We start from the raw sequence: 12,347 nt of genomic DNA on the forward strand, positions 1-12,347 counted from the left end.
GTCTTATGTGTGAATATTAAAAATGCATTTTATCATTTTTCATAATTATTATCTCTTTCTTTTAAGGTTTAACTACCAGCAATTTGTTTTTAGCATAAAGACCAGAAGCTGATATGTGTTAAATTACAAGTTCGCATGCACAGAAAGAACATCTAAAACAAGCAGGTGCTCTCATATCCATTGCATTTCTTTCAGATTTTTGTAACTTCCCATACAAAGGCAAATGACTTTGCCTTTCTTAGTTTGTTGAAGAATGATAAATACTTGATAAATATTTCAGGAGGAATGCCTCTGTGTTGGGAGGAACTGTGTAAAGGAAATTTGGGCAAACATACAGGAATCTAGACAGTGCTTTCAAAGAAGCAGATGAACAAAATTCTGGAACAGCTGTCCAATACCAATGGGGGTGCAGCATCAAGATAAGAATCTACTAATTTCAAAAGCAAGCTTGATTGGACTACAGAAGCTCACGTGATCATGTTGCTTGTCATAGAAGCAACTGTATGTGATGAATAAACCTGTAGTGTCTGCAGAAAAATGGATTACGTATTTGGAAATGGTTAAAAAGGAATCACTGTTGCATTACCTATGCCCACTGAGAACTAATGTTTTTTTTTCCTAGTTATTTGAATGTGAACAGAAAAAAAAATCAAAGACTAAAAGTAGATAAGGTATAACTAGATCCCCAACATATCACCAAGAATTAAGAGGCCAACCATACATAAATAATTGTTTCAATGGAAGAGTATTCAAGGTCAAGATTTAAACCCAAACTTGTTTATGATCAAATTTGGAGGAAACAAGTTGAGCCTGTCACCTAAGCGTTATTAAAAAAAAAAAAAAACATACAAACTAAATGATCTGAGTTTCCAGTTAGAACATCAGACTAATACTCAGGAACCTGTCACCATGAGCACATTTCAATCTGGAATGAAGTTGATCCAGCCCTGATCCAAACAAACAATTTACAGGACTGTGCTCAACTCACAGCATCAAAATCACATGTTTTTCATATTGCAAGTAACAGGAAGAGAATATTACTTTAGAAGTTAGCATGAGGAAATAACAGTAGTGCTTCGCAATACAGTCAAAAACACAAGCCATTTGAAACATTTCCCTTCTACTAAAACTGAGTAAAAATACAATTATGCTGTCTGAGATACCGTAAACTCTCCAATGTACAAAAAAATTCAAAAATGATGGGAAAATAATGTAAAATAAATCAGTAAAACATAAAAACTGTTAGTAAAATTAATCATTGAGTATCTACAAACATAATAACATGACTTAGAAAAATTATTTGTATGTATTCACATTAGGAACTATCAAAACTTTCTTGAAAGAAAGTCTTATTTGTGTTTCTAGGCCTGAAGATAATTTCACATTACTACATATAAGTCATACTTATGTATCATAGTCACACAATCAAAAGTAATTTTAGGAAGGCAGATGACTGTTCAAATTCTTTCTAGATACAATTTTCAAGTACCAGCTCTTCAACAGTATGTTCAACTGATAAAATTATTTTACAGGCATTTAAAATGCACCTGCAATCCTTCAGCCTTACAATTCAGCCTACCTTGAAAGAGGAATGGTCATTGTCTAACAGTGGTTTCTGTTTAAGAACAAAAACAAAGCAGAGAATATAGTCAATACCCACTCCTACCCTGCAAGCCAGGTGGAATTTACGTGGCAATTTGATATTTCTGTTTAAGAGACAGCATTTGAAAATTTGGCCTAGTCAGAAAAGAAACATAATCAACCAAAAGATATTAAAAAGAAAGGTGGAGGAACCAAGACACTTGCAGCCTTCTCCATTCTTACACTTACTCTCACACTTCCACACCGAAGGGAAAAAACAAGCAAACTATGACAAATTATCTAAAAACATTTATTTTTGATTATATTAGGAATTAGTTAACATGGGTATATGAACATTTGAAGAAAAATTGCAGCAAAAGGAGTTTTGAGATGAGGGAGGTAAGTCCTTCATCTCCATGGCTCCTGAAAAAGAGAGAGAACACATTAAAAGTGTTGAAAATTTTTCTATTGTCCTAACTGTACCTCGTTGGGAAATACATGCAACTCTTACTGTTCTTCATACACTCATGATTTTGAGCATGTTGTTAAATATTCAGTTGATAGTATCTGAGCATAACAAGTGACACTCACATATGTCAATGTATTTCATTCATCTGGCTCCAAATGCTACAAAACCCATATTTTCTTTAACACTTACAATTCTTTTTCCAACTTCTTTTATACCATTTTCCTGTTGGTTGATGCAGAAAGGTTTTGAAAACCTTTTCAATTACTGTCCTGTAGCAAAGAAAACTGAGCATTAGGGACAGGTACTACACACACTAGAGAGCAATCTGATAAATTCAAAATAGTACTAGTGCAAATGAGAACACCCGCACAGTGACTCATCTGACCTCCCTGTTCAGGGATTCCCAGTTTTTTCAAAATGTCATTTAGAGCTTCCCACCTCAAGCAATATGAAACCTTGTTTGAAGAAGTGTTTGGAACTGTTAGGTACCTGTTATTTTAATATTCAGTATCAAATGCTGCTAAAAAACAGCACATCTGCTAGGTTTCAATTACTTTTTTCTCAGTGGAAAACCTAGCATTTTTCTCCTCAAAATGTGCTATCTTCCAATATTTATCTCTTACAAAGTGTTTTAAAAGCAGGTATACCGTAGGTATGATCCAAATCCTGTATCCTCTTACACTTCTGTGGACTCCACATGAGATAGACTACAAGTCATAAAACCTGTAACCTCCCTTTATCAACATAAAGATGGACTCACATTATGTCACATACAGCCAAATTCCACCCAGCCTCACTGCTTAATGCTTGTGAAAATGACAACCTTATGACAACCTTCATCTTATTATTACTAGCTCATTAGAATTTCAAATAGGTAACGCAAATCAATTACTTACAAAGACGCTGTTCAGGAATTCTTCATGAAGTCTGATGTCTTTTGATCTCATCTTCTAAAATACAGTGTCTGGTGAAGATCAGAAAACTTTCTTCCTACACAGAAGTGCTGCAGATACCGGAAACTATCAAAGAAGTTGACGTGAGGGCTTTAAGACTTGTTTTGATGATTATTCCATTGTTTCCTGCAGATAAATCTCCATCATCAACTCCAGCATATTGAAATTAGAAAATGACTTTTGAACTCAGATGTCTTTTGTGAGCGGTTTCTTCGAACATAACATAACAGTTTAAGTTAATCCACTGTTTGGCATTCATTTATATATATTTGCTCTGCAATTTCATTGTTTCAGATGCCATTAGAATGTGCCACCTTTGAAACAATGGACAACAAGAATGAGATGAAGTGTGAATGCTTATTGCAGACAGAGCTAATAATATTTCTTTTGAATGCCATCAACTGATATTTTTCCATTCAAATGCAGTTAAGACTTGATGCCAGATAACAATAGTCTATGTTGATGATATCACAGTTATTTTTTATCTGAGAGGCAGCACTAGCATCTAAACTGCTCAAAGGAGGAAAACCCTACTATTTGATCCTTTAGCCCACACCAAAACCCAAAGATCAGCATTATCAGCATACAAAGGATTATGATTAATATTTGATTATGTATCAAATATATTAAAAAATAAATAAAAAATCACAGCTCGTAACTGGCGCTCTCATCAGTCAAAGTAGGTTTTTTTTGATACAGAGGAGTTTTTTTATTTGTTATTGAATTTCACTAAGAAAATGTAGCCTGCAGTGTCTTCATTTTCTACCTTCTCTTAAATTCTTGAAATGTCTCCCAAGGATTTTCATATTAGCTTTTCATTTAAGAACTGTCTACTTAAGCTTTCACTGAAAATCCCAAATTACTCACTAAATCAAATCCACTTCTTGGCAGTAAAAAGCTCAGCAGTATAAAACTTTTGAATCATACATCTATATGTTTACAGTATGTACTTGTTAAGAATCATATCATTTTAAAATTCACAAGTAGTTATTAGCAAGTACATCAAAATAAAAACTGAAGATAGAGTCCTTCAAAACCAGGCTTTTCACAAGCCACATAAAATTTTTATGAAGTCAATTTTATTATCTTAAAATATTTTGAAAATTTAATGAAATCTATTTCTTGCAGTGATATAAGAATTACGATCAAAACAAATGCATAGGGAGCTTAATAACATTTCTATTATTTTCAAATCTTCAAATCATTTCTAGTATTTTCAAATCTTAATTCTAATTTGCACAAATATTTTGGATATTCTTCAGCATGAATGGGCTAACCACATATTATTTAGAATTATATTGTAAGTACTGCATCAAAAAAGGCTCCTGCTACAACTGTTAATCTGTCGTTGAAAACTTATGAGTCATATAAGAAAAAAATAATGCCTCTTTTCCCTCTCCGACATCTCATAAAATCCAGAGACTAATTTTACTATTAAAAACACAGCCCCTTCGAAACCACAATCTGAAACCGGGTGATACTTCTCTGAGTCAGGCAGCTGCTGTAAGCAGAAAGCCAGTGGCACACACTGAGCATTCCTTAACTTTTAGTAATCTGTGCTATGAAACTGCAGTAAAACGGTAATATTACCCATGATGTATTGCTCTAAATTTTTTGCGACCTTAAGATTTTATTACCTTTCTCTTTAGTCACAAACGACATACAGTTGATACTTAGTATAAAAATGCCACCTATGCTCTTCTGTTTTCCCAGCCTCCCATTGAACCAGAAGCCTCATCCAAACATAACAAAAAAACCAGTCAAACAGAATCCCAAAAGCCACTAGTTCTGTCTCAATGTATCCCTCACCTATGACCCAGAAAACTGCATTTTGCTTTACAGATAGCTACTATAACAATGTAAAGACCTTTATAAGCTGCCAAAACATACCAGTAGCAATGGGGTTTATTTGGCACATGTTCTGAATCAGAATGGAAAATACCACTAGCTGTATTTCTGTTAGTGACCTGAAAGGAGGTCAGGAAGGAAGAGAAAAATAAGTAGAAGAAAATAAATAACCTGATTTTGTTTAATATTAAAAAGCAAAAGCTTCACTGCTGAGATGCACTGCCTACAACATAGCCTTCCTTTCAGGGACGCTGAGCTTTGTCAAAGAGCAGCACACAGACTGTTTTACCAGCTACCACCTAGGGGCCCAGAGAGGTTTAAAGCTCTTCCTTGGGCTAGACATCATGAAAACGTGTGAATGGCACAGTCCCTGCTCCTAGGAGCTCACAATCTAAGAAAGCAAAATGACATACAGGAGTATGGAAAAATACAACTAAACACAAACAAAGTTGCATACATATATATGCAGTTACATTTATAAAAACTATTAAAATATTATCACTATGTCATCTACCTGTTCCTCTGCCTAGCCATTATTACTGAGATGATTGCTTAATAGGGATCACAGGGGAAGCGGGTCTTAAGGAGAGATTTCAGGGAAAAGGTAGTGGCCTTATGAATCAGTTCGGGGTTGGCACTCCATGCATACGGGACAGTGTGGAAGATGTTATATAAAAACTTAAAATTGTGCAGAGCAGCATTTCTCCAGGTCAAAAGTTCAAGTGTTGTGTGCAAGATCCCTACTTCCTGAGATAGAGACAGTGTGGTTACGTGAGTAACATTTGGCCATCAAAAAGACAAATGAAATCACTAACGTAGGACTACACTGAGGATGTGTTACTGGCCATGTACTCTCAGTGGCTGCCAGTTAGCACAGTAACTGTGAGGAGATGAAATGGAAGGGTTTGGAAAAGAGTTGGATAGAAAGAAGGAAAGAAAGGCAAAATGAAGGAAAGGAGACAAAAGGAAGGAATGTGGGGAATATTTTCAAATGTAGTCTTCTGCTTTAGTTCTTAGTGTGTTTGCAATTTGTTAACTAAGTAACTAAAAAACATATACAATAACTAATGTACGTTTGACACCATAAAATAAACTGGACCATATGCCAACATTTACATTATGTTATTATCCTCCACTATGGAAAGGTGAGAAACAGGTTAAACAAGAGACAAAATGCTTCCCCTTACCCTTCTTCTTCCGTACTGAAGCTTGGAAACAGAAAGGGAATGAACTGTGAATCAATTCTGAAGATAATTTTATATGCTAAATCCTTGTCTGTTACTCTGAGCATAAACATTTTTCTTCCATTTAAGACGTCAGCCTCTCTCTGCTAACCTATACTATGCATGTATCTATGAAACCACCCTAGATAAACAGCTTGGCAAAAGCCCAGTTTATCAGGGTTTAGGTTTGAGCTATAAGAAGTTGCTCCCGAGCATATGGCAGGGATAAATGCACAACTTTTCTCTAAATTGTTTTTAAGAAGTAGTAACTGGGGCAAATTATTGATACCAAAGCTTTAAAATTATAATAATAGGGCATTTTAACGCCTTTTCAGATTGAAACGGAAAGGAATCACTATCACATGTTCTCTGCCATCATTTGGATTAACTCAACTGAAAGAGAACAACTGAGATGGTCTGCTAAGTGTTATGGGAAACAGGGTAGCTCAAAACATGTCAGCAACACTGTAAGTTCAAAGCCAGGCAAAGGGTATGACTGTGAAGACTGCAAGGTAAATAAATAAAAAAAATAATAATTAAAAAAAATCAGGTCATTTAGCCTAGCTAGGAAAACTGAAGAAAGAAATATATACTCTAAGGGAAAACAAAATGGGAATTTCTGTTTTCCTTCTTCTTATACTACATAACAAGGGACATTCAATAAAATTAAAGGCATCACATTCAAAACCAATAAAAAAGAACATTTGTACACAGCACATAATCAGCCTGTGGAATTCTTTGCCACAAGACATTATTGAGACCATGAGCTTCTCCAGTTCAGAAAAAAGATTACACATATATTGATGAGAACATCCACAGTGTTCATCTGTTCATATTTTCTATTTAGTTTCTGTATATATCTATATTATGAAAAAAATGTTCATTACATTGTTTAATAGTCATAAAAATGTGGGTGTTCTCATAGATCATACAGATGTCCAATATATACACATATACATATAAAGCTATGTAAATTATATATATACACACATACAATTTATGTTATACATCAGAAGACAATTTTTAATCAATGAGTGAAAATGTTTTCTTCTTGGTAATCCGTTTGATTTTTGTGCAATTCAAGAACTCTTTTTCTTTCTGCTAATAGTCCTTTTACAGGACAAATATCAAAATAGGTAGACCACAGATGTTGCTATTTATAACAGAAGTCATAGTCATAGTTTGCTAAGGTGGTAAATGTTTAGAAAATCATTTGGAACTGGTATTTACAGGCTTTTGGAAGAAAATACTCTGTTATGCTCCAGTGTTACTACAGCTTTATTAGGGGACATACATTTCCGGAGCATGCTTCAGAAATAATCTTCAGAATAGTAAAGTCTTGCCATGGTAATATTTGCCCATCTAAATGATGATATAGATGGGAAATTCACTTAAAGACTCATATCCCATGGCTGCTAATCACAAGAGATGCAGTGGTTTCTACAAGCCAAAGAGAACACGGCAGGTCAAGTACTATACTCTGAATTAGGGGACAAATAAGCTAAAATATAATGCTTTTAATTACAAGAGTGATGTTACTGTTAAGATGTGATTTTCCTCTAGAAAAGAGTGCTGCTTCTCTCTGTTTTAGTAACAGTACCTACTATGTAAGACTGAAAAGTAAGAGAAATACAAAAATACTCTCAGTCTGAGAGTGATTTGGAGAAGGGAAAAAGGAAGGGGGAAAAACGATACCTAAATACTCCTGTCTCCTTGGGAAAGCTTATTGATAAGTCAGCAAAGTTACATAGCACTCCATGCAAGGAAAACAAATCAAAATATCTCAAACAAAAAATTGGCTCCAAAAATAATATTCTACATTTTAATTCTGGAAGAAAAATTAAGGAGCATTCACAAACTGCTGAAACTTTTACTCAGGTTCCTAAGGTCCTTAGCATAGACAAAACAAATTTTCTGAGATCTGTCAGGGATAAATTATCGGAACGTTAAATTTTGGTCTTCATTAGCTTGTTATGCCACAGAGAAGACCATAATCACTTCTGCAGCCTTTTGTTTGTCAGAGCTCCCACTGAAATCATGTGTCTTCTGACTCGCTAATGAATAGGTGGGGTCCATCTGCCCCAGAAAAAATTGACTCATAGGGAAAAAAAGGTGTGGCCATTTATCCTCAATGCTTCGATTCTTTCATGTTTCCCTTCATGAGTCTATGACAAAAATAAATTTTTTTACAAAATGTACGTAATTAAATGAGCATTACTGTGTGACAGACTGTATTACTCTGCAGTAAGGTACGCAGTGTCGCTTGCTAAACACACTATTCTGGTGAAATAACAAAATATAAATATACACTGGGCATTTGTCTTGTTATATACAGTCCATTCATATCATATTCTTTAGTCTACCTGTAAAAATTCTTCTTTTTAATGACCTAATAGTTTAAATTCAGGACAAAAAGAACAATTACTTTCTACACTTCTATAAAACTAATCGAAATTCCCCAAGAATTATGTACATTTAGAATGTGAATGTTCAAGGAATCACTCATCACATTTCTTAAAACTAGTGAATAAAAGACTGAATGCCCAACACTTTTATTACCAGTAGCAAGAAGAATTAAGCTTATTTCATGCAGAGAAGTCAAAGTGATATAATAATATGCACTTTTTCAGATTAGAGTCTAACGAAAACAAGTTGAAGTTGAAGCTGCTTTAACACTGTCAGCTTTTTAACAACAGCTTCTGGCAGCTTACCTTTATCCACTAATGAGAGGCCACAGAAATTTAAAATAAAACAATATTAGATGAACTGAAAATGTGGAAAGCAAAGCTAACAAAATAAGATACGGCATTATTCTTTAGTAAATGTGCCAAACTTCAATGATGCATAAAAATGTATCAACATTCTCTTGCATAGCAGTAAAGGCACAAGTTTAAAAAAAATTATTCATGCAATTCATGCATATTTGAACTCTCCAAAGATGCAGCATTCTTACAACCCTTTCTGCTCTATATACTGTACACATTGCAATTCTTATAAATCAATTTAACATACATACATACATATACATATATATATATTTACATTTCTTTATCCCAGCATGCTTGTCAAAAAACACTTTCTTACCAAGCTCTTCAAGCTCTGAGGTCATTGACTTAGACCGCAAGGTCAGTGCAGTGGTTGGAGCTCGCTTAGGAGGTGGTGGGGCTTTGCGTTAAACAGAATGATAGACAGTATAAGTAAATAAACCTCTCTAAACCACTATATTAACATACACAATTTCTGATTTATTTAAAATAATGTCACATTAAATAAGGTAATATTAAATACATACACGCAGAGGAAAAACCCTGAGATGCTTTTCATGTACTGGATTTCTGTACTGTTTCTACTTTTAGTGTAGGTTGTTTGACACATCCGTAAGCTTTTATGTAACAGGATACATAGAAACAGTTAAAGCTAAATAACTGTGCCCTTCTATTTTTTAGTAGGAAAAAGACTTTCTAGAGAAAGTGCCTCCCAGCACTTGTGCCCCTCCTTCTAAGAAACAACTAAAACTCTCCTAGAGACCAGCCAACCTCTGTCAGATTAATTTCAGAAATCTCAGAAACATAAGAAAGAAGATTCACATTTATCTTTACAGTTACAGTGAGACAAGATAAAACAGGTGATTCTCGAGATAAAGAACACAAAGTAAAGCTTAAAATATCAAGGCAATCATTTAGCTCAGAACCAGCATCTGTTTTATTATCCTGATGATAAATCTTTTTTGCTAGCTTCAAATGTAGCCAAACCAGAAAACATATTGATATAATCCATTCCAGAGGTCAGAAAGGGGAGGTAACTTCAGAAAAGATTACGCCAATGTTGGTAGGAAAGCTGGAGTTGTCCAGTAAACAGAAATGGCACTGGGACACCAGGCAAAACATCAAGGATTCGGAAGCATCAATAACATACACTATGCTACGCTATTCTGACTAAAGAAGGCAAAGCAATTTGAGGAGAAGAAGGCATGAGAGAGGGAAGTAGACAACTGTCTTCTCGTATCACCTATATACACTATATAAGCATCATCTTTCCCCTGTTAAGCTCTATCATCCTCTCACAGAGATTTGAACAAAAGTATGTCACGAGAGCATAAAAACTTAGCTCGAGTTCAGTGCCAGACATACAGTACGTACTACAAAAGTGCTACACATATTAAATCCAGCATGAAGTCTGCTCTTTCCTGATGAGAAAAGGGACAACAAATCTTTGAGAGAAGCTGCACCATCAGCAACTCTGCAGACCACATCAAGCTGAGTGGTGCAGTTGATACAACAGAAGGAAGGGATGCCATCCAGAGGGACATGGACAGCTTGAGAAGTAGGCCTTCCAGTAGTTAAAAGAGCTTATGAACAGAAGCAAGGCTGACTATTGACATTGTCTGATAACGATAGGATAAGAGGAGAGATTCAGATTACATACTAAGAGGAAATTCTTTAGTCAGAGGCAGTGAGGCACTGGCAACAGCTGCCCAGAGAAGTTGTGAGTGCCTACCCTGGAGGTATTCATGGCCAGGTTACGTGGAGCCCTGGGCAGCCTAAGCTGGTGGGGGGCAGCTCAGAACACAACAGGGAAGTTGGAAATGGATGATCTTTAAGGTCCCTTCCAACTCAAGGCATTCTATGATTCTCTGATTCAAATAACTTCCCTGAGTAACTTTTACCTGAGCAAGTTAAGAAGCATCTAAGGTGAAAGAAATAGTGCAAAATTCAATTTTTTTTTTCTTTCTTTCTTTTTTTTTTTTTTTTTTTTTTGGAGGGTGGGAGGAGGAGGGGGAAGTTAGAACATTATAATTCTTAACAGAGTAACTCAGTCTTTATACATTATCCCATAATCTCTACTAAACACAGTGTTAAAAAAAAAATTACACTTTTAAACTGAGAAAAAACTTCCCCATATTTGTACCCAGACAACTGTTTTCCAAAGTCTTGCAGCACATGATGCTACATTAAACTTTCCTGGAGCCACTGCTTTCTTGTTAGCAACCAAGTGGCAGAAAAAGAACCCATGCATATTTTTGACTTAGAGGAAGAAGAGGGAATTCTCCCTGGCTGGGACAACCCCTCTACTTGAATTCACCTGGAATGATTTTCTGATTCTAATGTACTGTTTCTTTCATCAGAAATTCAATCAAAATATATTGCTTGCTTTTCTTAATCTTACAGTTTCTTTAAAAAAATTTGAAAACCTGTACATTCTCATTAAGTTCAACAGGAGTCAAATTAACTTCAAGTATGTTTGGAATTAATTAATAAACGATAATCAGTTCTTTGTGAGTTTTCTCCATCGAGACACTCATGTCAAGAAGTTTGATTACACCTCCAACTTATATTATATGAAAGACCCACAAAGATGAAATTTCATGACAAGCATGACAATGGAATGACCCTTCTTGTCACATGTGAATGCATAAGTAAACAGAATTAAATTACTCTAAAATAAATAGCAAAATAGCAAAAGAGCATTACAAATTGAAAAAGGGAAGTTTATAAATTAGATTTGTGTCCATAGCCTGTTCTCTGTAGAGCAAGACTGAAAAAAAATCCATTGGGAAAAGAGAAAAATGTACCTTTCTTTCTAGCTGTGTCATCTGGATCAAGATTCCTTGTTACTGTGACAACCTTTAGAACTAGGTGATTGCCCCCTTGTCGGATCATATTCACCACCTGCCTGTGGCCAACTTTCACAACATTCTCATTATTAACCTGCAAAGACAGAAAGCATTCGTTTAGATCAAAACATCAAAAATGCCTGTTCCTTCGGTTTTTAAACCCGGAAGGTAGAAAGAACAGGAAGATTCAGAATGTCTAATTGCTGTCTTTTAATGAAAACATACATATAAGAAACCTCAAGTAGTTGGCGTGATAACAGGAAAAGAAATATGCATTTAATTCACTTATAATTATCAGTTAAAACAATGAAACACATAGTGAGTTTAACCAGATATTTCCCTTTACTTGTTTTATTTGCAACAATTAGTGTGCTACCATTCAGCATTTCATACACTAAAATATTTTCTTGAATGATAGTCATTATTCACCATGGATTAGGCACAAATGTTTACATGCATTTTTCTATCTAACATAACAAAGGAGATATTTATAGGTTTTCCTTTCAGATCCTTTCCTTTCAGATCATCCAGGAACCAAATTTTTCACTCCTGAAATGAAACTGCAGGTTCCAGAGGGATTCTTTTATTTGAGACACTCCTTTCCTCATTTTCCAGATTTTTCCTTCTGCACATTTCTAGAAGGATCTGGTGTTTGGGAA

General features: G+C 35.0%; 1 protein-coding gene across 1 annotated transcript in view; it reads right to left on the minus strand.

Annotated features, from left to right (window-relative positions):
- Positions 1-12,347, minus strand: part of SHANK2 (SH3 and multiple ankyrin repeat domains 2) — a 372,036-nt gene that overhangs the window by 30,303 nt on the left and 329,386 nt on the right. The window contains exons 24-27 of the mRNA XM_048949837.1: positions 11,647-11,782; positions 9,159-9,239; positions 8,786-8,794; positions 6,039-6,059 (exon numbers count right to left, since the gene is read on the minus strand). Of these exons, the coding sequence (XP_048805794.1) occupies positions 6,039-6,059; positions 8,786-8,794; positions 9,159-9,239; positions 11,647-11,782 (247 nt within the window). The remainder of the gene's footprint in view (positions 1-6,038; positions 6,060-8,785; positions 8,795-9,158; positions 9,240-11,646; positions 11,783-12,347) is intronic.

The sequence above is a fragment of the Lagopus muta genome, chromosome 6 (genome assembly GCF_023343835.1).
Source record: "Lagopus muta isolate bLagMut1 chromosome 6, bLagMut1 primary, whole genome shotgun sequence".
NCBI classification, from domain to species: Eukaryota; Metazoa; Chordata; class Aves; order Galliformes; family Phasianidae; genus Lagopus; species Lagopus muta.